The sequence below is a fragment of the Sceloporus undulatus genome, chromosome 2 (assembly GCF_019175285.1).
Source record: "Sceloporus undulatus isolate JIND9_A2432 ecotype Alabama chromosome 2, SceUnd_v1.1, whole genome shotgun sequence".
Lineage (NCBI taxonomy): Eukaryota > Metazoa > Chordata > Lepidosauria > Squamata > Phrynosomatidae > Sceloporus > Sceloporus undulatus.
In genome coordinates this window covers 142,886,673-142,914,396 of record NC_056523.1, presented here as the reverse complement: position 1 = coordinate 142,914,396, position 27,724 = coordinate 142,886,673, and the positions used below count along the sequence as shown (strand labels likewise).

The 27,724-nt window shown below is 40.3% G+C and overlaps 1 protein-coding gene across 9 annotated transcripts in view; it reads left to right on the top strand.

Moving 5' to 3' along the window:
- SPAG9 (sperm associated antigen 9) overlaps window positions 1-27,724 on the top strand; it is a 160,675-nt gene that overhangs the window by 86,884 nt on the left and 46,067 nt on the right. For 8 of the 9 annotated variants that reach the window (XM_042454552.1, XM_042454543.1, XM_042454544.1 and 5 more), the window contains 11 exons: window positions 6,585-6,641; window positions 8,161-8,334; window positions 10,299-10,428; window positions 13,572-13,667; window positions 14,019-14,186; window positions 15,146-15,317; window positions 16,699-16,926; window positions 21,477-21,669; window positions 22,229-22,351; window positions 24,732-24,812; window positions 27,018-27,085. In XM_042454552.1, coding sequence (XP_042310486.1) covers window positions 6,585-6,641; window positions 8,161-8,334; window positions 10,299-10,428; window positions 13,572-13,667; window positions 14,019-14,186; window positions 15,146-15,317; window positions 16,699-16,926; window positions 21,477-21,669; window positions 22,229-22,351; window positions 24,732-24,812; window positions 27,018-27,085 — 1,490 coding nt within the window. Of the gene's footprint in view, window positions 1-6,584; window positions 6,642-6,737; window positions 6,750-8,160; window positions 8,335-10,298; window positions 10,429-13,571; window positions 13,668-14,018; window positions 14,187-15,145; window positions 15,318-16,698; window positions 16,927-21,476; window positions 21,670-22,228; window positions 22,352-24,731; window positions 24,813-27,017; window positions 27,086-27,724 lie in introns of all 9 variants that reach the window. The other variant, XM_042454550.1, reaches the window with a different exon arrangement.

The window sequence follows — 27,724 nt, the reverse complement described above, 5'->3', positions numbered from 1 at the left end:
TTCGTATCCCGAAAAATTCGTAACCTGGGTATTTCGTATCCCGAGGTACCACTGTATTTCGTATCCCGAGGTACCACTGTACTGAGGAAGAGGAGATAGCTAATACATGGATATCAAGAAATCATATATCTATATTGCCAACTATAATTAACTTCAGAGCTAAGGGGAATTATTCAAGAAATATATGTTTGCTAATGATGTTTAAAGACAGTCACACTAGTGAACTGGTGGAAATCACTTAAGCACTTGGATTTGGAGACGGTTGAAGTAATTATTTCACTTTTCACAGCAGTAGCTTCTTCTGCTGGCGTAGAAATAATGGCCCGTTACAGACGGGCTATTGAGGCGCCCCCATCACATGCTAGGGGTTGGCCAGGGACCTAGCGTCCACACCGGCCTCACCCCATCATGTGATGGGGGCGTAATAATGGCGGCACCCTATACACACAGGCAGCGCCATTATTACGCGCGGGACGCATAGCGTTCGCACATCGCACGGCACTTATGATGTTGCGAATGCGCCATTGGCGCCTCGCGGCGTCATAACTGCACCGCGGGAAGAAGCGCCATTTTGAGGCTTTTTTTTTTTGCTCCGTGCGGGAGCCGCGTGGCTTGGCTGCTGCAGCTCCCTCGCAGAGCAACCAGCAGCGCCAGCAGACCACCGCTTTTAGGTGGTCTGTAACGCGCCAATATCCTCAAATGATTTCTCAACTCATTCATTCTAAGTTGAGAAATCATTTGTGGCCCGGTAAAGCAGGGAAGCTTGTTTTTCTTTTCCATATTATGAACAGATAAGAAGATGAAGATGACTGAGCTTCAGGGACAGTATTTTAAGCTTTTCATGTGTGGATCAGGCTAATAGTATTAAATTTTGTTGTTGTTTTTTAAAAAAAATAATTTGTTTATCCACGTCAGTTAACGAACATGGATGTTTAAGAAAATACAAGAATGCATAAGCTATAATGTTATTGTTTTAGTTAAGTTGGACTATTTAAATTGTTGTTATTAAGGTAATGATTACGTTTCTGCTTCCCATAAAGTACAGCACAAAAGGTTGTCCAAATATGAATTATTAACCAATTAAACTGGAGATCACAGTAATTTCATAATTATTTATCTATTATGTGTTTCTAATAGTATAACCAAATCAGTATTTTTTTAGATATAACTGTAAAATTAATCTGAAAAGTTGTTATTCTAAAAATGAAACCTTCATCTGGTTGTAAATATGAAGATTAGACCAGCAAGAATGACTCTTCAATAATTCTGAGTTAAGTAAAATGTGTAAAATATAAGGATGGGGAATCACATGATTAAACTGAGTCTATCAGAGTAGTGATTTAAATTGTATCCACCCTGCCCCCTTTTTATATCTGGCTGTGTCACTGATGTGTTTCTGACAGTGCTGTAGCTTGTTTATTATAGGATACATTCCTGATGATGCAGTGGTTAAATACTGGTACTGCAGCCACAACGTTGTGAGTTTGACTCTAGGTTGACTCAGCTGTCTATCCTTTCGTAGGTCGGTAAAATGAGTACCCAGCTTATAGGGGGCAATTGGATAACATACTGTAAACCGCTTAGAGAGTGCTTAGTTCACTATGAAGTCGTATAGAAGTGTAATGTGCTATTGTTAAGTGTTATTGCTACATTCTAGGGAGACTACCTGTAGGTGAGGAGAGCGTTATTGCACTTTCTTGTTCATGTGCCTTTTTGCTCTTTTTAAAAAAGGATCCTTTCCTATTCCATTGTCTAATTAGTCTGGCCCGTTTCTGTTCTCAGGGCATACCTATATTTAGCTTCCCTGTTTTGCTGCCATCTAATGGCCTGATGTAATCACTAGTTACATCAAATAGGATACAATCACTACAGAAGATATGGTGCATCTCTTTGTGATCAATCTGGATTGTTTTGCTTGAATCAGACCTGCAGCCACATTCTAGAGTAAGATGGGTATGCCTTTCCATCACATGTAGCTGGTAGTCTCTACAGCTATAATTGTGGGCATTTGTTGTTCTTACTAGCAACTGTTTGGAATGCTTTGGTATCATTTCATAATGCATGGAAAAGATTATCAGAATGGTGATCAGCTGGTAAATTATATTCTTATGGGAAATTCAGCCATCTGTTCAACGCCCAGTACCATTTTGCGCTATTCTATCTATCTATCTATCTATCTATCTATCTATCTATCTATCTATCTATCTATCTATCTCTCTCTCTATCTATCTATCTCTCTCTCTATCTCTCTATCTCTCTATCTATCTTTATTGCTTTTGGCCAGTGACCATTGCAAAAATCAAATAAAACAACACACATAAAATTTCCATAAAAACAATATACAACAAATTGTATCAAACAGCAAAAGTTTAACATTTACAATTGTGGATAACTTAGATAACATGAATATGTTAAAATTCACAGTTGGACCCTTTCAGATCAAATTATCCTCATTACAGGAAACAGCAATCTCTGCTATGTATTTCTTCCTAGTCTTTTTAGCAGCAAGAGCAAACAATGCTCTGCGCCAGGTCACATATTTATCCGTGTCCATAAGGAGGTAAAGTACTTTTTCTTCAGAGTTCAAAAAGATTTTATTATTGATTAAAGGTAAAATAAAACACTCCCTAGGATCTTTATACAAAAGGCAACAGGTTAAATAATGTACCAAATCCTATGAATAGAGGCAGCCAGAAATACATTTCCATTCATTTTTTGGGACTTTTTAAAGCCTTCCATCTCTTTCAGCTGAATCAAACCTGTTAAGCCTCAGTTCTGTGAAGGCTCGACGTAACTGGGCAAAAGTGAAATTGTCAAAATAATCCGGGTGATCACAGAATTGTCTGCGGCTATACTATAAAGGGACACATGGAGATTCATGGACTGTATGTAAATCTGCAAGGATAGTAACTTCTAATATTGTATTATTTATTTTTACCTTCCTTGCAGGATAATCTAACCCTGCCAGTTTGTTCATTGAGAGCCCATACTTAGTAATTAATTGAGCTATTCCATGAACCCAATTATTAACACGTAATCCGTTATTAAGTTCCAAAAGACATTTTTGGTAATCTAGAGAGTGGCATCTCTTGGATCTTAAACTAATAACACAAGATCCTTTTATCTGTTTGGCTTTCTAAAGTTGGAACAGAGGTTTAAAGACTAATCATAGCAGTTAGAGTGTCCCTAGGAAGTCCCAGTAATGCCCATAAAAAATAATTCTGGGGCACTTCCAGACCTGGACCTTAAGTATGCCTAAATCTCTGCCCCATAAAGGATTTGTGCCAGAGTTTTAGCTATAAAGACCATTAGAGCAGGGCTTACTAAATTGCCTCCCTTATTAACAGCAAAGCTCAAGGTTGCTTAAACTGAACTATGAGCTTGGATTTTAATGTTTGTCATATGCTGTTTCCAGGAGGCTGATTCAGAAGAAAAAAACCCAGATATTTAAAGTTTTTTTTTTATTATATGTTCATCTAAATGCCAGGAGTGTGTTTTGGGGTGCCTACCAAACACCACAAACTGAGTTTTATTATAGTTTACTGTCAGGACATTTTTTTACAGTATGATGAAAATCTGGCAAGCAAACGTCTTAAACCCACCTGGGTCCTGGATAAGAGAATAATATCGGCAGCATATATTAACAGAGAATACTTTTGATCCAAAATAGTAACTGGGGCATACTGTAAGCCCTCTAACTCCTTGACAATATCATTAATATAAAAATTATATTAAAAGGGGGCTAAAATACAGCCTTGTTTGACACCAATATAGATATTTATTTTTGGGGAAAGATGGCCATCCAAATCAACTTTGACCTGTATCTAGGTGTTAGTATATAAGGCCCTAATTAGATATATTAAGTGGGGGTCGATATCTGCCTTCTCTAACTTTTGCCACAACAGGTCCCTAGGGATTGAGTCAAAGGCTGACTTTAGGTCAATGAAGCAAACATAAAGCTTTTGCTTTATGTTTTGAGTATATTTACAGATCAAGAAATTTAATACAAAACACAAATCAATAGTAGATTTCCCCATTTGAAAACCAGCTTAGACTTCAGATATTAAATTATGTCTCTAAGCGTTCCAATAGAGGAGATATTCAGAAGAGTAATTGGCAGGATTTTTTTTATCTCTCTTTTTATGTATGGGAGCGATAATACTTGATCTCCATCCCTCAGGGATATGTCCTGATTTATTTATATATGTAAACAACTTGGCCAAAATAGTTGCCCAATAATCTGATTTTACATTAAATAATTCCATGGGAATCATGTCTTCCCTGGGAGCTTTATTCATAGATTGTTTAGACAATTTTTTTAAACCTGTTCAGAGGTAACTTCTGGACATTCTGGAAAGGCAGCAATTTGGGGAATATATGGATGGGGATATGGAGTTAGTTTGTAGCTACACATGTTTACAAAATATTCCTCCCATACATAGGCTTGCCATATACCGGTGGGGGGCGGGACTTTCCCAGTTTTGGACCAGCGCACGGTCACGGTCTGGTTTTGCCTCTCTCCTGGGACGGATCCCCCCCCCGGGTTAGAGCGCCGCTGCTCTTACTTGCCGCCACCGTGGCTGTTTTTGTTTGTGTGGTGGCTCTTGCCGCTGCCACTGCAAATGCGGCTGTTGATGTGGTCCCTCTGGCCGCCGCTACCACCACTGCGGCCTTTGGCAGCCGCACGGGCCCTGTGCCCTGCGCACCCACACTCACAGTTCTCTATCGGAGGCTGGAGCTCCTCCTATGGCTGGCAGGCTGGCCACGTGGGCCGTTGAGGGACTGAGGCAGCGGGCAGAGGTGGGCAGCTAGAAGCAGCCACAGCACCAGCAGAAGCAGCCGACCACCCGCCTCTACCTCCTCCTCCGCCGCCTCCTCCGCGTGCTCCCTTTCCATGGCTGCGGCTGCTCATACAGCTGGCCGGCTACCCTCCTCCTCCTTCTCCGTGCGCTTCTTTCCATGCATCGCGCGCTGACCTAAAAAGGGAGCTTGTCCCCTTAAGGAGGCAGAGTCTCAGAGGAGGAGGCGGAGTGGAGGAGGACTCTGGGCGAGGGGAAAGGGCTCTTTCCTGGCCCCATATGGCTACAAGCAGCAAGAGAGTGCTTCCCAAACTCTATTCATTTAGGTTTTAGGACTTCAACTCCCAGAAGCCTCAGCCAGTTTAGCTAACTGGCAGGGATTCTGGGAGCTGTAGCCCAAGTTTGGGAATCACTGACAAGACGAAAAGCAGGAGGAGGAGAGTGGCCATTTCCGGTCGGCTTTCTTTCTTCATTTCTTTTTTCAGGGCAGGGTTGTGTAAAAGAGTCAGTCTGGTTTCAGTGTATTTATTTTTATTTTATTTTTGGTTAATTTTATTACTAAAAATATATGTTTCCCTTGTTTTTTATTTTATTTTTGGTTAATTTTATTATTAATAATATATAAGTTTGCCTGTCTAGGAATAATGCCAAAATGTCCCCCATTTTGATCATGCCTAAGAAACATGCATTTATATTAACATTTTTTTTAAAAAAATCAAATTTTTCACATGTCCTCCATTAAAAAAAGTGCCCTACATTTGAAAATGTTATCCTACATTTGTCCCGGTTTGGAGGTCCTGACTTATGGCAACCCTACCCATACATTACTTTGAATTACTGCTTCTAAAGAATGGTCTATCATTCTGGTTGCTCGTGCGATAATATGCCAGAACTTTTGTGAATCCTTTTGTGTAACGGTGTGACCCAGTTCTTTCCATTGATATATATAATAGTTATGTCTCTTTTCCTTCAGTAGCATTTTATAGTCACTCCTCAGCCGAGCTATATAAAGGTGTATTTGCATATCTTCCTTGTTGGCCTTTAGTTTTAGAACCCTCAATGCTTTTTGTCTTACAACATTCCTCATCAAACCAAGTTTTGCCCTATTTATATTTTTTTATAATATCAATCTTGTCTAAAGGCAGATGTTGTGCTGCTTTTACTCTGATCACTCCCTTCAGCAGTAGGCAAAGAACGGCTGAAAACTAAATGCCAGCATGCTTTGCAGTGAAAGTGGGTTAAAAATAGTAAATACAAATTTTAGAAGGTTTTAACTTTTTCTGTGTCTCACCACACCCTGCCATATATGCTTTTGCATCCCTTAAATAAGCGAACATTCTCTCTCTCTCTCTCTCTTTCTCTGTTTTAAAAAATGTTAATTATTCCGCCTCTCTGAAGGAAGATTTTATGCCTCGTTACATTATTATCTTCTTGCACCTTTTGCTTTTTACAGGAGATGTAATTGAATTAGAAGTAGAAATAAATGTATCTGAGTACTGGTTTAGCTAAATAAACATCCATCTTCATGTATGAAGTGTAGTGATGTACAACTCTGTTATAATCTCAGGTCTCTCAGAATGCATAGTTTGAAAAATAAAAGTATTACTGGAGCCTTTTTTCTACAATACATACCCTTTCCCCCTCTAAAAATCTTCCTTGTACGCATAGTGTGGTGGCTTGCTATCAGATATGAATCTTCCTTTGGAAAAAAAAGTGCAGTGCAGAGTATTCTACATCATCTGTTATCTTGTTGCTCTACTAATCAGTGTGTCTGTTTTCCTTTAGGGCATCAAGAGAAAATCCAGCCATGCAAGAGAAGAAGCGGTCAAGCCTTTGGCAGTTGTAAGTACTGAAATGTAATTAGGTGCTTGTGTTTTGTATTTCTTTAGTAGCAAAAGAACTAATAACCATAAGCCTCCTTTTCTTTTTGCTATCTAGTATGCCAGCTGGGTAAGATACATCTTAAAGACAAATTGTATCGTAAGCTGCATCTTGCAATATTTATATACTTGGCAGATAAATGTAATTGCCTTAATCTATTTGTACCTTTTTTTAAAAAATAGGAACGAGAATCCTGATACAGTAATTCAGAGCTTTGTGTAGTAGTTAAAATAAACTGAAATTTCAGTAGGATTTGGTGTGGCTTGCATGTGTTTTCAGTTTACCAAAGCTTTTCATCTGAAAACTTATGAAGTGCTAATTTAATTTTAGTGTTCTGATAATTACTAAGTCTGAGAATATGATAAATTACTAAAATTGTACACTAGTGATTTTTGAATGGCCTTTTATCTCTGGAGCTTTTATAACTTGGCTATGACCAATATAAGAATATATTGGTCTTTGTTTAGCTGATGAAAGTAGATTAGACTACTAAATTTGGGGTTAACCTGCTAAATTACAAACTCACTAAGGTTCAGACGTCCAAAGGATTGTGTTTCTCTTCATAGATTTATTGCTGCTCACATTCTGAACCTAAGCTAGCTGTATTGTTCACTTTTTCTTTCTGCTGCGGGGGAATTGAATATAATGGGTTACTGATCCTCCATACCTGGTCTAGTTGATAAAATCGAGTGAGCCTGCATATATATAATGTCACTTGAATTGATATAAGCAAACTACGTCTGTAATGAGAATTACTATTTTTGCAGAAAAGGGCAGTATTATCCCTGTATTATAAATGAAGCACAGAGTACAGTATGTCTTGCCTGTAGAGTCCCAGTAAGTCCTATGACATCAGTGACTTACAGTATATACTGCATGCCTTTAAGCACCATGGTGCACCAACCTAGATGTTTATCAAAGTGTGTGCACTGCTGGAGACTTGAAAAAAAAATCAATATATTATGAATTGGTTACATTGCTATGGACCCTGAATCAAAGATTTGGGTTCTCTAAATTATGAAAGCATTAACGACTTGAATGATAGAAATTTGCTCTATGTCTAAGCAAATTTGAAAAATGTTTTCTAAACTTGGTGCTAAGATATACTTTCTAGGGGCCAGCATCTTTTAAGTACCATCCCTGTATCTATAGAGAAAACTGTTTCCATTTTAAATATCGTATTTTAGATACTTGGCTGTTCTTTATCCCATTTATATAAATGTCCATTCTCCCTATTCTCTTAGTTTTAGAAGTGCATGCAGTAGTCTTAATGAGTGTTACAAAGATATCCCAGTGTTCTGAGAAAATAACTCTGCTGGACAGTTAATGGCTGCTGTGTTTGGGCCCATTCTTTTCCTGCTACTCATCCTTCTTTATTGTTTTGGCTAGATGTGTGGCTTGCCATATTTGCATATGAAACTTTGAAAGCCAAATTAAGCATTCTTATGTACTCATATGATTCTTTTTTATTTGTTTCTAGTTTTAGCAGGTTATTCAGCTCATCGGGCAACACTGCTAAAAAGCCAGAGCCACCAGTTAATGTTAAGTACAATGCACCAACCTCACACATTACTCCATCAGTCAAGAAAAGAAGCAGCACTTTGTCTCAGCTACCAAGTGACAAATCAAAAGCATTTGATTTCCTCAGTGAAGAGTAAGCTTCCTTTTGCTAGTAAAATAAAACTGCAGGCACATTGTTGTAATATTAATCATGTCAGCAGTGCCAGTGTGTAGATTGATAGAATGTAATAGTATAAATATCAAAATAATCTCCAGATTAATCCGTTTTTGTAAAAAAAAGGATCAAAATAGAGTATTATGGTTAGATGTCAGCTGCTACATTTTCCTGACTTCAACAGGTTTCCTATGTAGTTAATGAATATGGCAAGTATAATTCCTATGTGCCCAGGTTTTTGAATACTTTACATACTCATGTATAAGTCTAAAAATGTAGGTAAAAAATTACCCCAAAAACCTGAGTTGACTTATTCATAGCTCAATGTAAGTTGAGCTTTTATTTTCAAAAGAGGAATGATCCCTGGTCATCAAACTTTTAGTGTGAGCACAAAAAGTTATGCCTGCTGGAATTTTGAAAGTTCTTTGGCACTGTGTTCTTTTGCTTTGTCCTTCAGATCCTTTGGTATATGCCCCTAAATTTTACCCTTTACCTATCAATGGACCATATCAAAATCCGTAATTTTGGTTCCAAAACTTGCCCTCAACTTACTAGGTTGACTTACAGTCAAGTATGTATTGTATAAGGGCAATGTCCTTCTCCCTTCACAATGCTAGTGCAAAATGTTCATATCATCCATGCTAAAGCAAAGAGCAAGCATGCTATGCAGTCTGAGTGGGATTAGACTCTGGGAGACCAGGGTTCAAATCCCCACTTGGCTATAGAAACCCACTGGGTGACCTTGGGAAAGTCACACTCTCTCAGACTCAGAGGAAAGTAATGGCAAACCCCTACTGAACAAATCCTGTCAAGAAAATCCCATGTTAGGTTCTATTTAGGGTCACCTTAAGTTGGAAATGTCTTGAAGGCATACAACAACAAACAAACAAAAAGTATAATGCTTTGTATTGTGCTACTTGATTCTGGTTTTATTTCTGTTCAAAAGTACTTGAGAACAGTTCTGCACAACGTTACTTCCCTCCCACTTTGACATTTTCGCCATTCATAAGACATACTTTGCATATTTAGATCACAATGAATCAGGGTGCTGGATTTTGTGAAAAGTGCAGTGCAGCCTTACATACCCCGGTCATTTGTAATTGCAGAATTATGTGTGCTTTAAATGTTGATGTAATTTTAGTGAATATTTATAGGTGCAACTTGTGGTGTTTTAAAAGAACAAAGCTCTTTTTCACTCCCTATGCAACCACAGAGAGCCAGCGTGGCATATGATTTTGAGCATAGTACTATGACTCTGGAGACCTGGGTTTGAGTCCCTGCTGAGCCAAGAAACGCAATGGGTGATCTTGGGCAAGTCACACACTCTCAGCCTTAGAGGAAAGCAATAGCAAAAACTCCTCTTAAAAAACTTGCCACAAAAACTCTGTACATCAAAAACGACTTGAAGGCACATACTAACAACAACAACAATGCAACCACTTTCCTTCTCTTTCAGAAATATTTTCAAATGATATCCCATTTATATATATATAAATATGTATATATTCATATTTTTAAGAGATTGTGAATCCCTTTCAGATGCCCCCAAATTTTTATTGTCTTCTGCTTATTTCTCCTACTGAGATCTCAGTATTCAAAATTGGGAAGGTGACTGGATGGAGTCTTGAGTTGCTCTGGGACACTTAAAACAGAATTGATTGTAAGCAACACTTTGAGCTGTTCTTGGAAATGAGTGCTGATATAATGTATTTCCAGTGGTCTGAACTCTATGTGCAGCTGTGATGGAAGCCACTGCAGTTTTGAAAGGCAACCCCATGCAGAGAGCACAGCAGTCTTTAATGTTTAGATGACATAAGATGAATCATCATTGTCATTGTCACCTATCTATTAGCTTTATATCTTTGAAAAATTATATTTGAAAAAATATGAACTTAAAAGAAATAGAATGACTTAGGATATAAATTTCTTTTTCTTCTGCCCAGGTCTGAGGCCAGCCTTGCCTCACGCAGAGAACAGAAGAGAGAACAATACCGCCAAGTGAAAGCACATGTTCAAAAGGAAGATGGCAGAGTACAAGCTTTTGGCTGGAGTCTTCCTCAGAAATATAAGCAGGTATCATGGTTGAATAGGTGAATGTACTATTAATGTGCTTCAGACATCAATCCCCTAGTAAAGAAGAGAGACACTCAGACTTTTATTTTATTATTCAACATGGGGCTCTTTTGTGGAAAATATAGCTAAAGACATGTGTTGGTATTGGTTTGTCCACAAATAGTATTATGCAAATCATTGTGCAGACTAATACACTAATCAGGGGTTACAAGGGATTTTAAACTGTTAAACTGAACAAAACACTAACATTATTTTCTTAGTGCTGATATGGGTGGTATTGCACATTTCAATGACACATGGCGAAGAGTTGAAAATACTTGCAAAATGGTGATCTTTGCAGCTGTCATATTTACTTTAAACACAAAATCTGGAAATATTCAGAACTGAGGTCAGGTTTTCATATCTTGTTTATGAAATCCAGCATATTTCCCTATTTAAACGCAAATGCTGCTGTTCAGCAAAAGCTAGCAATAAAAGGTCATGAGTTGAATGAGTAGGAAGAATGGAATGGCTGCATGTAAAGAGTTCTTTATAATGGAATCTTCTTGCTGCATGCACATTTTTGAAGTTTAAAAAAACGATGTGCTACCCTGTATACTTGGTATGCAAAATATTTTGAGAGCTAATCAAAAGAACCAAGCAGATGATAGTGTATATATTCTGAATGGTGTTTCTGTATTTGCTGCAGTGAAAGCTTATTATTGGCTAGTCTAGTGTGATAGGCATTTTACAACAAAACATTGACTATGTGGATCTACGATTCTCTCAGTGTTGCGCTGCTCAGCAGTGGCATTCTGCTCCTGCTGCAAGATCCCTTAGACTTTGAGATGTGTTTGTGGCAAACTGTTTTATGAGGTACAAGGCATAGGTACTTTGGTATTTCGATGCAAAGTAAATAATTTGCTCCCTTCCAGTGGTGCAACAAGGATAAACCTTGTGCCAAGGTTGAGGGCTCCACAGTCTGAAATGGTCACCCGTAGTGTGGCAAGTGATACAACCTGCAGCAAACAGGCCTTATTTATATCAGTAGCTGGCCTGGCGTGCATATGCTGTAGCTCACTGGGGCTGTTACTGGTTGCTTACAGCATCCTGGTTGCTAATTAGGGTTACAAATAATCATCATCTTATTTTTGCTATAAATATGGATTTGACCTTTCCTGGTAGTTACGTAAGTAAATGCGTTTAGTATTTGAGTAGAAGGAACAAATTCCATTTTATTCCTCTAAACTTGATTTTTTCTTACTTTAAAATGCATGTTCAGAGTATTTCTTTTTATCTGAGTTATCAGCATTTGTTTTTATCAGATTTTCTTTGTTCTAGAAAGTGAGATAAGGCATAAGGGTCTAAAATTATATAGCTTGTATTTATAGAGGTGTCAGCTGTAATGGTGTCTTGGCCTCTATTTCAGCCTTGCCCACCATAATTTGGTTTAGATTTAGATTTTAGTACTAAACTTAGTTCAGGAAGACGTCTCCCCAATTCCATCCTGTGTCTGAGCTTGTGGCAAAATATTAAGACTGAGGCAGGGGGATGAGGAGAAACAAATAAAACAGCAATGGGAGGGGAAAATCCCTCCCTTCCTCCCTCTTTTCCTCCACTTTATTTATAATTTGGCTCTTCCCCAAGACTGAGAAATTAAAATGATTACAATATAATTAAAAACATACAATAATAAAATAAAACTAAACCATGAGCCATATTAAAACAATTTAAAAACTTCACTTTAAAAAAAATAAAAGACAACAGTACAATTTAAAACAAAACATCACAGTCTTAACAGTTAGTTTTTTTTAAAAAACCCAATTGTTCTAAAAGCCTGTCTGAATAAAAAAAATTTGCCTGTCAACAGAAAGACAACAAAGAAGGGCCATTCTAAGTCTCCACTGAGAAGCCTCTCTCTTGTGTTCTCACCAACCATAGATGTGGTGATAGTGGGACTGAGATAGTGGGACTGCCTGTCCTGTGGCTCTCAGGATCCAGGCAGACTGATAGGAGGAAATCAGTCTGTCAGATAATCTGGACCTATGCTAAACTAGGCTATATAGGACACAACCAGCTCTTTGAGTTGTGTCTGGAAACAGACCAGCAGCCAGTATGTTTCCTATCTCCAATTAATCAATGAGGACAGACTACAGTGGGCCCTTGATATCTGCTGAGGTTTGGTCCCAGGACCCCCCTGGATACCAAAATCCATGGATGTTCCAAGTCCAGTTAAAGACAATGAATAGTAAAATAATGACCCTTACATAAAATGGCAAAATCAAGGTTTGATGTTTGGAAATTATATATTTTTTTAATATTTTGAAGCTGTGGGTGCTTGAAGCCGTGGATAAAGAATCCATGGATATAGAGGGCCCAACTGCACAGGGAAGATGGTGCTGGAAAATTTGGATATAAATATTGAGTATCAGCCATTAGATTAGTTAAATTTGGTTTGGATTCTTCTGTCACAATACACCAGAAGGAACATGTCTGATAATAAACATTGAATGCTTTGTTCAAGATGAAGAGGCATTGGATGGTGGAATACACACATGCTTTTCCCTGTTAGAGTGGAGTAAAATCATTGGGACTGTGGGGAGAGGGAAGGATATAGTGAATGCTCTTCTCACAAAGGCAAAAATGTCTGATCTGCATAGTCTGTTATAGGCTTTGAGGTGGCATATTAATGAGAAAGGCTGACATAGCTGTTGATGTAGTAAAAGGAAGTGTTATGTGGTGTGGGAGGCAGGATGGAAAGGAACTAATGAGGACAGTGCATGTAAAGGATTTTATGTGATGGTTATAGGTCTTGAGTGTTCTGCCCCCATGCAGTTCATGCCAAACTTGCTTGGAATAGTGATATAATTTAAGTCAGAATAAGGACAGGATACATTACTTAACTTAAGAAAGTACATATTTGCTTTGAGGTATAAGGACAAGATCAGGGCAAAAGAATATTTTTTCTTCAGGCAATCCTTGATGGATAGCATAGTCAGTTCTGGTCTGACTTTAGTAAAAAGAAAAGCCACTTTTAGTGATAGCACTCTTAAACATGTAATCTTTAGTAGTGCCCATGGAGGCTGAACAAGCCCTCGAGGTAGTATTTGTAGGCTTTATGCGGAAAACCAGTGTCCAGTATCTTGTTCTCTCCCACTTTTTAGGCTGTAAACGGTGGTGGTCAGGGTGATAACAAAATGAAGAATTTACCTGTGCCTGTTTACCTGAGACCACTTGATGAGAAGGATACATCTATGAAGGTACACATGTTTTCCTTTTTCAATCCCTTCCTTTAAAAAAATAATCTGTGTATATGGGAGTACCAAGGTAATGAATTTCAAATCCATCCTCAACATGTGAGCAATTTACATTTCCTTTATAGTAATATAATTCAGTTCTGAGTGATTCTAGTATACTTTCACACATTGGGTTTTCGTAAAACACTTTTAAGGATTTCTGAACCTTAAATGTTGATATTGTTTTTCTTTCTCTAAAAGCCAGTATGTGACTGACGGCTATCAAACTTTCCCATTATGTCTTATGTCTTATTCCTAAGAGGCAATGCCATGATGTTCACCAAACTTTTTATGAAACTCTCTTGTCATTTTAAGCTATGGTGTGCTGTAGGGGTGAACTTATCAGGAGGGAAGACAAGAGATGGAGGTTCAGTTGTTGGTGCCAGTGTGTTCTACAATGATGTAGCAACTGTAGATACGGAGAGCAACAAACAGAGAAGTGCATCTCAGAGTAGTTTGGACAGATTAGATCAAGAGCTCAAGGTAAGGACAGAAATAAAATGAAAAGTATGGACCATTTCTGAAAGCCTATTAACACTCCAAGCAAATGGTAGACACCAATATTGTGTTCAGAATTTTAAAACTAAAAAGATTTTACTTCATGACCATGAATTTAAACAAGAATGAGAATTTAGTATGATGTAGTAGATCCTGGAGCTTCAATAAATCTGAATAGCTTTATGTTCTAACATAGTGATTCCCAAACTCTGGTCTTCCAGTTGTTATGGATGTCATTGGCCAAGATGGCTCAAGCTTCTGGGAGCTGAGGTCAGAAACACCTGGAAGACCAGTGTTTGGGAATCACTGTTTTAATACAAAATGTGATGTATTTGTATCCAGATTGGCTCAGACACAATTAGCACCAATTCTCCACCTTCTCCCCTGAAATTTATAGCTCCCCTTTAACTTACTTTTGAATGCCATAATTAGCTTGCTGAGGAATTTGGACTATTCAGTTAAAAGGTAAAGAAGCAATATTACTGTGCCTTCAAACCTCCCCCCCCCAAAATAAACACGTTCAGTAGCTAGCTGTCACTTGATTTACAGAAGTGTTTAAAAATGTACATGACAATTTACTGTGGCAAATTTACATATGTTACATTATACTAAAGTGCACCCATTGTTAGATCTTAACACTACTTCATATATAAACTTACTCGGTGACTAATTTGTTCACTTGCTTTCACAACATCTTGTTGCATTGAGTTGGTCCTGTCAACTGTATGTGGAAAACCTGTTTGTAGCATTTACCTAGTAATTTGATTGTGTGTATGTTTCTGAATAGTTTCAGTTTCAATCTGGATCTATAACACATTCATCTGGCAATTTAGTTGATCATACAGTACTTGTAAAATGGAGGCATATATAGCATGTTTTAGATTTGTACTGTTTGTTCTGTAGTTGTAAAATTGCATTGATTGGTCTTGTTTTTTTCTGTACAGGACCAGCAGAAAGAGCTGAAAAATCAGGAAGAACTGTCAAGCCTTGTTTGGATCTGTACTAGTACCCATTCAGCTACAAAAGTTATCATTGTAGATGCTAACCAGCCAGGAAACATCCTAGACAGTTTCATTGTTTGCAATTCTCATGTACTGTGTATAGCTAGTGTGCCAGGTAAGAAGTGCAGAGAAACAATTGTTAGAGTTAACACACAGGCTTTATTTTCACTGTTTTGGAAATGCTGGAGAATCCCACCTTCTTTTTTTATTCAAGTAGCCAGTGAGCCATTTCAAGCAGCCATAATACTGAGATGGTCAGCTAGCGTATCCCTTGCCCAGTTCAAGTTCTACTTCATGGTCCTACATTTAACATGCTTGAAAAGTGCTGGCTGAATTTTTAGAAAGAGGCATCTGTTGTTAAAACCGAAAAGAGAGCATAGACACTGAGATTATCTTTATTCCATTCACATCCTTTAGTGATATTAACATTGTCACCTGTGGCAGCAGTGGAAAAAGTGTGGCTCTCCAGATATTATTGGACTACAACTCCCATCAGCCCTAACTAGTATAGCCAGTGGTGAGGAGTGATGTGAGTTGCAATCCAACAACATGTGGAGAACTACATGTTGACCTTCTCTAATTTGTGGATATGATTCTCTGTGCACAATGTGGCTGAAACCTAAATTCAAGAAACAAAACTCCAACATTGCTCACAGCAGTGTCATCACCAATTTCACACTTGAATCCTTTGCTGTCAAAGATACTGACTTTACAATGCAATCCTATATGTATCCACTCTGAGGTAATACCCATTGAGCAGGTGTGGGAGAATTTCATTTAGGTTGCATTTTTATAAGAACCTTACCAAACTAATGCATCTGCACTAATATATAAGCCAAATCATAGTTGATCCTTTTACATTAGCACTTCTCAGAATTTTGTACTGCAATTATTTCAGCCAAAAAGTACAAAATCTTTTCTATTGACAAATGCAAAAGCACGTATGTTAGTGCAAATGTGCAAAACAGTATATATTAATTAAAATGCAAACAAGTTTCCAGGTTGAATTTTAAAGTGATGTAGAACTTGGATGGAATGTACTGAAGGTTGGCAAAATGAGAAACAGAGCAACTACAATTGGTAGTCTCATCTATTCCCAATATGGACTTAAGTGGGACTTGCACACTTAGTGTGGAATTGGATTACAGTTTTCGCTACATTAACTCATTATATTGTCTTCGTTATAATAGAAGTAAACTTAAATGAGTAAATGTTAGGAGCCTTTGTGTCTGTATAAGAATTGGTTGCTTTGCACTTTTTATATTACAGCAACCAGATTTGCCTGATCTTTTCTTAACATACAGTTTTCAGGTTGCTTCTTTAGCATTCCACTGATATGCATCCTAGAGGAAATAAAACCCTGGTTCCAATTACAAATCTTGTTTGTCTCACATACTGTAAATTGCAAGTTATGTGCAATAATCCATACCCCTAAAAGAACATTGAATTGTTAATTACATTCACATTTCCGTAGGTAATCCATTGTTTTCTTTCAGGAGCTCGGGAAACTGACTATCCTACAGGAGAAGAAGGGTCACAAGAAACAGATTCGGGTGTGGTGGACAAGTCATCCTTGTGTAGCAGTATGAATAGCAACAGTTCAGCAGAAACGGACAGTCTGTTAGGAGGAATCACAGTAGTTGGTTGTACTGCAGAAGGTATTACAGGGCATTCTGCTACTCCTAGTGCTAATGGTGCCCCTCCCGAGGCAAATAAACAACCAGGTAGGAAAATATTGACTGCCTTATTAAAAAATGTTGCTTGATGTAACCTAGAAAACTGTTGAGGCATGAGTGATACAACATTCAGTATGGATCTATTAATAATTAGTAAATACTGGTTATTGTTCTCAATTATTTAGGTTTTTTTTTTCACACTTCATGTTATGATTTGAGATGTGACATACACATATCAATAAAGCAATGTACTAAAACCATCTGTTGGTCCCAACTGGGTAGACCTGCTGAATGGAATTTAAGTCAGCACTTACAGTATGTGTCTCACGTTGATTATCCCTACTCTATGTGAGATTAAGAAGGATATTTAGTCTATTATAAATCCATGGTAATTCCACACACAGCTTCACTACAGTTGGGAAATAGCTCAGTCATAAAGACATGGATGTGTCTTGCCTTGCTGACAGTGTACATTTAATGAACAACAGAATGCATATCAGAGGGAAGGGAGTTCCATAACTGAAAGGCCATGATAAAGAAGGTTCTTTCATGGACCATACTTTCCCACAAAATTCTGACGGTGGCAGCTTAGGTAACAGTCTCTTCTGCTGATTTTAGGACCCAGGTTTGTCTTTAAGGTAGGAGGTACTCTTTCACATATTTAGAAACCAAGTAATTTAGGACTATATATGTGTGTGTGTGTGTCTTGAAGCCAACATCCCTCAGTAGACTTGGAGGTGAATTAACAATTGTGTAGTTTCATCAGGACTGGGGTGACAAGTCCGATTAGTGCTGTTAGTGTCTGAGCTGCTGCTGCTATTATTATTATTATTATTATTATTTTATTTTATTATCTTTTATTTATAAAGCGCTGTAAATTTACACAGCGCTGTACATACAATCTTTTAATTAGATGGTTCTCTGCCCTCAGGCTTACAATCTAAAAAGACATGACACAAAAGGAGAAGGGAGTGGTGGTGGGGATGAGGGCCAGCAGTTCTTCTCTACCTCCGAGGCCTGGATCAGGGGAGATGCACTGGAGGGAGGGCTTGGCTTCTAGTGGATGGTTAATCTTCTACCAGGGAGGCCTGTTGGAGTTAGCCTGCCTCTCTAGTAGGATAATACATATAAATACATAGCAATACAGGAAATGATTCAATAAAACAAAAGAACATCAAATAGCAAGTGACAGTTATGCAATGCCTGGGAACAGGATGGTCTTCAACTCCGTTTTGAAACTGGTTGAAGAAGTGATGACCCTTGCTCATGGGGGAAGAAGGTTCCAGGAGTGAGGGGCAGCGAGTTGAAAGGGGCGAATCTGAGATGGGGCAGAGAAAATCCTGGGCTGGGACAGCCGACCTTGACTACCAGAACGGAGGGCCCGAGTGGGAGGGTGAGGAGAAAGAAGGTCTGATAAGTAAGGAGGGGTCAGCCCATGGAGGGCTTTAAACGTCGACAGCAGGAGCTTATACTGAATGCGGAAAGAGAGAGGGAGCCAGTGAAGGGAAGCCAACACAGGAGAGATGTGGTCAGAGCGGTGGGCAGATATGATAATGCAAGCAGCTGAATCCTGGACAGAAATTAAAGGACGGAGGTGAGAAAGAGGAAGCCCAGCCAGGAGGACGTTACAGTAATCAAGTTGTGAGACCACTAGGGCATGGACCAGGATCTTGGCAGTAGAGGCGGAGAGATAAGGTCGGATTTTGGCAATATTGCTATACTTTCTACTAGTTGTAGTTTCTGAACTCTCTTCATCCCTCCCCCTCTCCCCATTCACTTTGAAGGTTAAGAGAGCATGATTCACTATGGGGAAAACTAACTAACCAAGAAGGTTAGCTAGTGAGCCAGAGATAGAAACAGGCTCTTCTAGCCACTGAAGACACCAGAGGCTTACATGATAAGCTCTGATCAAGGCGTATCTCCAAGCTATTTACCTGTTCCTTGTAGAGGAATGGAACCCTATTGATAGCAGGCTGTTTCACCACCTCCCAAATTCAAAAGTTCAGAACACTTAATACTACTTTTTTGTTCAAATTCATCTTATATTTATTGGCCCACATCTAGCCTCTTACTTCCTTCAGAGAATGTTTCAGCATCTGCATTGACTTGTCTGATCCAGGTGGGACAGATAGAGATTTGGGTGTCATCAGCATACTGATAGCATCTTACTCCATATCCTCTGATGACATCTTCCAGTGACTGTATTGAGACTAAATAGCACAGGGGACAAGATGACCCCCCCACAAATGCCACAGGTCAGTTCCCATTGTGCCAAATAGGAGTCCAGTTGTGACAAGTAGGAACTGCCATATTAGGGCAGTGCTGCTTTCCACTCCCGTCCCACAGAGATGTTCCATGAGAATAACATGGTCAAAAGGTAGCAAATCCTCAGAGAAGCAAAGAAAATTCAACAGGGTTTCTCTTTCTTCCCCACAGTACAGCTCTGATAAAGGTAATCATCAGGTGCACTAGGGTGGTTTCAGTATTAAACCCAGGTCGGAAGCCAGACTGAAATGGGTCTTGGCCACTTTATATATTACTGGATGCTGTTGGAATGCTCCCCTCTTCAATGTGGAATATAGATATATAATATATGAAGAGAAATTCAGTAGCTTTAAATCCTCTGAAAGGTGTGGAAGTTCCAGCAGGGAAAATGCCTGATTGGCTTTGGCCATTTCATTCATTGTTGTCAATAGACAACATTCCAGGGTCGGAAGTCTAATGCTAGGAGCCTCCAGGGGCACAAGAGGCTTCCCATGTCAATTTATGCTGAACACAGTAGAAGGAATTGTGCAAAGACAGTCCTAAACACAGTCCTCCTGCTGCTTTGACCATAGTTATTTCTCTACATATGAATAGGTTTTAGGTTTTATTTTTCCCAGAACTATGATTAATCTTACATGTGGTTAAGAAAATCAAGCTAGGACATTAAGCTGTGGTTTGACTTGTTTCCATAAACCTGTAGTTAAGACTAACTCAGGATTGCTCAGGCTTGGAGGTACCTATAAACCTTGGCTAGTTTTAGCAATTGCAGTAGCAGCAATAGCAAGTACATTTCTATACCACTTATCAGTGTACTTAAGCACTCCCTAAGAGGTTTACAAAGTGTAAGCTAATTGCCTCCAACATTCTGGGTACTTATTTTAGCAACCTCGGAAGGATGTAAGCCTGAGTTAGAATCATAGAGTTGGAAGAGACCGCAAGGGCCATCCAGTCCAACCCCCTGGACAAGTTGAGCTTGAGCCCTTATGCTGCTATGGAACTCTCAACCCTGGTGGCGCAGTGGTTAAATGCCTGTACTGCAGCCATTCACTCGAAACCACAAGATTGCGAGTTCAAGACCAGCAAAAGGGCCCAAGCTCGACTCAGGCTTGCATCCTTCTGAGGTCGCTAAAATGAGTACCCAGACTGTTGGGGGCAAATTAGCTTACTTGCTAATTAGCTTACTTGCTATTCACCGCTATGATCTTTGGAATAGCGGTATATAAATAAAACAAATTATTATTATTATTATTATGGTTTGTGAGTGAGTAGCTACTGTATAGGCATTTAACCACTGCACCACCAGGGCTCTGTTAAAATGGAAGCAAGCTATACTGGAGATACATGCCTCCCAAATGTACACCTAGTGCTAAACTGTAACTCAATGTCCCTTCCAAACACAACCTGATTGTCTAGGTTAAAAGCTTGTACTTCTCAAATGACACTCTTCTATAAATATTGTTGGATATGCATCCAGATATGCAGCATTTCAATGAGACGATGAAATCCAAAGAGGAAACCAGCTTTTATTAGTAAATAACAGTTAGTGAACTAAAAGACTATGAGTGTCTTTTCTCCTAAAGGCATAGAAGTATATTGGGTAAAACAGTATAGAAAGTTAAAATAAACTCAGGCTGTGATCTTAAATACTTTAAGGGTAGCATAAACACACATTAACTTAGTTATATTGGATCCCACAGTTGTACAACAGGTGTCACAGCCTTGAGCTCACCAGTTGCATAGTAGTTGAATGACTCCTCACTTATAAAGTAAAAATAAGAGAAGAGGGCTATGTGTATGCTTATGGAATAGCCGGTTGCACTGTGGATGGCATTTACATAATGCCTGAAAAAATGCAGTAATTTGCACTTTTTTATATTAACATAGTTCTTCTTTGTGATCTCTTGTGATTTACATATATGGTTAACTAAAGAATTTGAAGAAATACAATTGTAGATTGAAGAATGGAAAATAGATGAAGAAAAAGGACAAAGAAATACTAACTCTTAGGCACAAAGCCAGAAGTTCCTTCTTAAGGTGCTGCTGATGTAAAGGACAGAAAGGAGCTGAGGGCTTTGAATGAGAGCCTGAGTGTGCAGGTGTACTTAGGGAGTGAGGCTTCTGCCAAAATGCCTCAGCTACAGTATCTCTAGAAGGTTCCTACCAGCTTTGTGTAGGTTCAGAATGACCCATATATGCAAGTTCATGGATGACTACTGAAAGAACAACAGTTACCTCTTTTTCTGAAACTGGTTATGACTAATATATGTTCATGCTTCATACGTGAGAACTAAATGATAATTCAGATTTGTCTTTAATGAAAAATCTACCTCTAGATGTTGCAGCCGAAAATGATGCAGTAGATGAAAATGTTCAGACAGCAGAGGAAGCAACTGAAGCAACAGAAAATGCTGGCTCAGGGGAAGAAATAGCAGATATTGCACAGACTGGAGTTTATACAGAACATGTCTTCACAGATCCTTTGGGAGTTCAAGATACAGTAGAGGGCTCTCCAGCATTTCAGCCTAGGTATGCCTATCTTTTCATTAATAACAAGGTGATGTCTGGTAAAGGCAAAACTAGATTGCACTGTATACCTAGTAAGAATATTTTTCAACTGTGTTGTATTGGTCCAGCAATTTAAACACTCAGACTTTAAATAGCACACAGATATGCAGGGGTGTTAACTATTGGATAGAAACAATTTTGAAGCCATTGCCAAAATGTTTAATTTATGAGTTAATTATTTGAGGTGTTTTCCATGTATTCTTCCTAGGAAACTCTGCACAGTTCTTAAGCAAGGTAGGGTTTTTTCAACATTTTGATAATGATTGTGAGATGAGGAGTTCATTTCAGACAGTGTCAAATAGATTAACTTGTTGCCAAAAAAATCAAAAACACACCAACCCTCTAAAAGGAAACCTTTTTATGTTTCACAACATGGAATATGATAGTAGTTGTGCGTTAGACCCAAACTATCCTTCACATACAAATACATTCAGTTTGTAGTTAGACTGTGAATATTTATATAAGTGAATATTACTCGTTCATAAAGTTTTATCTACTTGACTCTCCCCTTCTCTCTTAGTAATGAAGCAGACTTGTATAAAGATGTTGCTGTATTGCCAAATGAGCAGGATCTCGTTAGAGAAGAAGCACAGAAAATGAGTAGCCTTTTACCCACTATGTGGCTTGGAGCACAGAATGGATGGTAAAGCAAGAACCTTAATTTCAAACAGTTTTGGTCATAAAAATGATTCATTGATTATTTTAGTTCTTTTTCTATGGCTGGTAAATATTTCTTTGAAAATGGAACATGAATTATAGATTCAGGTGTGCATGTAGAGATATCTTGTAGCACCTTTGAGACTAAATGAATGAAAGAAGTTGGCAGCATGAACTTTCGTAGACTTCAGTCCACTTCCTCAGATGCATATACGTACAGGAAGTAGACTAGTCTACATAAGCTCATGCTGCCAACTTCTTTCTTCCAGTTAGTCTCAGAGGTGCTACAAGATCTGATTCTACAGACTAACTTGTCTATATCTTTGAATTCTACCAGTTTCAGGTATGGTTTTTGGTTCATTAATATTGGAGGGGGGACTTGGGGGAGGGTAGGGTTTTGTTCATTACTTACGCATGTTGCCATCCAGTGCTGGCATGTACAGTTAGTGATATGAGATCCAACCAACTAAAGCTGGTATTTGGGCATACAATTTGGATAAGACATTTTAAGGTATATGGTATGGAGATTTTGGTTCTTACTGAGACATAATGTAGAGCTACAACAATATGATTTTCAATTTGGTGTGAAGAAGTCGTGGGCGGGATACATACTGCCCCTTTGGGATGGCCTGCAGCCCCCCTTTGTGCCACGTATCAGGGCCAGGGCAGTCACAACGGCAGCCCAAAGGCCCCAATCCGATGCTTCTCCCTGGTCCTGAAAAGGTGTGTCCTTGGGGCTTCATGCCCCAGGACACCCCGGGAGCTGCAGCCAGGGGAGAGCCCCTTTCCCCTGGCGCTGTTTCCGTGGCAATCTAGTTGTCGTGGGAACGAGGTGCCCTCCGGGAAAGAGCTCCATTTTGGAGCTCCTTCCGGCGCCGCTGTTAGGCCGCCACAAGCGGCCTGACGCGGCGTGAACACGTCAGGCCCCCACCACCCCGTTTTGACGCGGTGTGGCTGTGATGTCATAATGGCGGCACCAGTGTATACAGAGCGCCGCCATTATGCCACCGTGGCTACGTGTTAGGGTTGTGGGGCTTCTGTAAAGGATGCCCCGAGGCAACCCTAGCACACATGCAGGCCGGTCTGGATAGGGCACCAGTCTGGATAGGGCCATTGAGCTGTGAGTTATTGTGCCCTCCTCCTGCATAGAAAAGACAGAGGGAGCATGTGATTTAGATATGATTACTGCAAGATTCCCTCACAGATGTGCTGCCATTTTGGGAGGGTGATGTACATTGCATTTCAAACTTAGGCCAGCAGATGGCAGGATAAGTTAGAAAAAATATTAAGGAATAGAAATACAGTACATGATTTAGAGTAAAGATATCTCCTTGGTAAAAATGTTCTATTAATGTGAGAGGGTGGAGACTACGAGTACCTATGTCTTAAACCACAAATGGCTCTAAAGGTAAGCATCTGCAGATTAAATTGGAGGAATAATTAAGCACTAGGAGCAAGATGAAGTGCCCTGGATAAGGCATCAGCAAAGATGTAGAGAAGCTATGGGGAAAACCTAAAATTGACCAAAGAAACCAGAAATGTTTCTACCAATTTGCAGTCTGTTTTCCATCACTGTTAACCATATTTTCCGGCGTATAAGATGACTGGGCATATAAGGCGACCCCCAACTTTTCCAGTTAAAATATAGAGTTTGGAATATACTCGCTGTATAAGACTACCCCTCTTCCAACACACACCAAATAAAATTAAAAAAAACCAAACATCAGATTTGATTTCAGTATAATTCAAATGCTTATGACATGCAGGTACTTAGCAGGAAAACTTGTTGTATACAAAGCCTGCTTGGATTGGTCAGCCCTCCCTGTCCACCCAGCCCTCCCTGTCTCCAAAACTTATCAGAGCAGTAGCGCAAACACGGCTCTCTTTTCCATACCCCAGGCGTCCTGGATGCCTGCAGCTTGCTCTGCACTTCACTTACACCTTTCCGGTGAGGCACCCCCTCACCTCGTCATTGCGAACACATTAAGTCACTTCTTTCTACGAATCCTGGTGACTGGATTTTCTTCTACTGTATTTGTACAGCGCCACTCTTGCTACTTTCATATGGTCTCCGCATATGGCGGGGTTGCGGCCACGGCCTTTTTTGAGTTTTCCCACCATATGTGGCGACTGCAGATTCTCCAGTCTGGCTCTGAAGTTTCACTACCTGTCCTGTAAGACGACACCTGGCATATAAGATGACCCTCGACTTTTGAGAAGATTTTCCTGGGTTAAAAAGTAGTCTTATACACCAGAAAATACAGCATTTTTTGTTACACTTATGGTCATAAATTATTTTGAATTTTGAAATGCTAATGTGGATTGGGAATTTGGATTTTTAATTCATTTTGCTTTTATCGTTGCAGTTTATATGTTCATTCTTCAGTGGCTCAGTGGAGAAAATGTGTTCATGCAATTAAACTTAAAGATTCTATACTCAGTATAGTGTAAGTTGCTATAAAGTCAATTTATATTTTCATAATGACATTTCTATTAGACTTAAATATATTTTGCTAAGTGAAAACTAATAACATTATCATGGGATTTTCTTGGCGAGATTTATTCTGAGTGGGTTTGCTCCTGCCTTCCTCTGATGCAGAAACAGTGTGGCTTTCCCATGATCACCCAACCCAGTGGGTTTCTGTGGCCTGCAGGATTTGAACTCTGGCCCCCAGAGTCCTAGTCCAACATTCAAACTACTACATCATTTTGGCTCTTTGTGTATCTTTCTGTTAACTGCTGTTATTATTGTGTTTTGGAAAAGAGCATGATGATTTGACATTAATCAAAAAGGATTTGTTTCTAACAGGGGTCGGCAACCTCTGGCCCGCGGGCTGGATGCGGCCCGCGGAGGCCTGCTGACCAGCCCCTGACTGCTGTTGCTGCTGCTGCTGCCGCTGCAGCAGCCGCCCGTCACAGCTTTTCGCCGCTCTGGGTGCCGCCATTTTGGGCGGCAAAATGGCGGCGCCCATAGCAGCCTCTGGGGCTATGGGCGCCGCCATTTTTCGCCCAAAATGGTGGCGAAGTCTCGTGCGACCTCGCTGCCATTTTGCCACCCAAAATGGCGGCACCCAGAGCGGTGAAAAGCCGTGATGGGTGGCTGTGGCGGCAGCTGCGGCGGGCCTCTAGGAGGCCCGCTGCCGTCGCTGGGGCCCTCCAGGAGGGCTCCGGCGATGGCAGGGGGCCTCTAGGTGGCCCTTTGCCATCGCTGGGGCCCTCCATGAGGGCTCCGGCGATGGCAGGGGGCCTCTGGGAGGCCTGGTGCCGTCGCTGGGACCCCCACCAGCTTTTTTGCCGGTCTCTGACGGGGCCTGGGGCCCCGTCAGGGGCCAGCAAAGATGGGGAGGCCTGGCCCCTGAAAGGTGGAAGCCCCACCCCCGGTGTGTGGCCCCGCCCCTGGAGGGTGGAAGCTCCATCCCCAGCACGTGGCCCCGCCCCGGAGGGTTGAAGCTCCACCCCTGGCTTCGGCCCCCCAGTCGCCTGAGGGACAGCAACCTGGCCCCCGGTTCAAAAAGGTTACCTACCCCTGGTTTCTAACCATGAAAGTGACATAAGAATCCTAAAGACACTCATAGCTGAGATTTTATTGCAAGATGAGATACCTCCTGCATATTTTGAGGGAAAATTATATAAGCAAATTTCATATAAGCTTTACTTTAAAATGCAGCAGGAGAGATCAGTGGATAGAAATTTATTGTCTATCACCATTACAAGAATGAAATGATGCTGTAGATAGGACCCCTTTCCCTTGTTCCAGAGTATCTGATGAATAGTCCTTCAAGGCCTGCATGCTTCACTTGTTTGAATATTAATATAGTGTGGGCTATGTTGCTTAAGCTATGGAATATAAGAACTTTAATGGAATAGCATACTTGGTTACAAAACTGGAAAAGCTGTCTCACCATAAAATAATAACCCAACAAATCAGTTGTTTGAAGCACGAGAGGCACCCTGAATAAGCTTTGAAAAAAATATGCTGTTTCTGGACAGACTAATTGTTGTAACTATTTTAATAAGTATAAGTTTAATAACTATTTAATAAGTGGTCACCTGTTACCTAAAGGCAGGAGTGATCAGTTTCAGATGTTGAATTGCAACTTGTAGTGTTTCTCACCATTGACTATGGCCTGGTACAGACAGGTCCTGAAGGCCACATCATGTGTGAGAGGCGCCCCGCCCACACTCCCCTCGCCTCTCCAACGTGACAAGGGCATCGTTGCTGTGCAGCACCGAATAGACGGTGTGCGTAGCGATGCCGTCACTGCTGCACAGCCTCCAGATGGAGCTACGTAGCAGCAACGTGCTCATGCTGCCTCCAGATATTTGCGGCAGCGCAAAAAGGAGCTGCTTTTTAGCCATCCTTATTTGCGTAGCCACTCCATGCAATTTGGTTGCTGAGGCGCTGCTACGCAGCAAAGAGAAGCGGCTCCCAACTGCCTCTTCCTGGCGCTTTGTACCATGCCTGTGTTAGCTGGGCTAATGGGGAAGATGTGTTCCATCAACTTCTGGAATGCTTATCACCCCAGCTCTCGGCAAAGATGGTACTAGTGTGATTGTAAGAGTGGTGTCAGGATGACCTAACAATCATAGTATTCTACTTCTGTGCTTCTAATTCCCTCACTATATACATTTTACCTCTTTCCCTTATGCAGACATGTAAAAGGAATAGTATTAGTTGCACTAGCGGATGGAACTTTAGCAATATTCCACAGAGGAGTAGGTAAGCATTCTACTTACATGCCTGGAACACTCACACATTTGTATCTTTGGTGTGCTTCTTAAAGACTTAGACATGGCAAATCTTGCTTATTTTCAGAGACTCCTTACTTAGTGGGAAATTTTGTAGTTCTTGTGATAGTATTAAAAACGATTGTTCATTCTTGTTCCAGTCAATGTATAGCTTACCTATTCTCAGGATAGCAGGTGGAGAAATCCACAACGATTGAGTTTCATCCACATGCTAACCCGTGCTGGCAGAAATCAAAGTTCTTTTTCAGTTAAATTCAGTTAGGTCCTGAAAGGCTGGCTGGGGGGTGGAGTCAGAGTGTAGCGTCTCCATGGTACACACCCCAGCTCTGCTCCTACGGCAGTATGATGCCACACTGTGCAGCATCATGGTGCTCCTCTGGCACTGCGTCCACATGATGCAGTGCCGAAGGAGTGCTATAAAGCCATAGCACAGCGGCTATGGCACCCTTTCCTGGAAAGACCAGATCAGGGCCACGGCGTGCAGTTGCTGCACCCCGATCTGGCTGTAAAAGGGGCGGCTGCATGCTGCCCCTTTAGGGCTGTATGCACAGCCCCTGAGTCTCCGTCCTTCTCTGGCAGTGTTGTATATCCTGCCGACTTAACCAGTTGT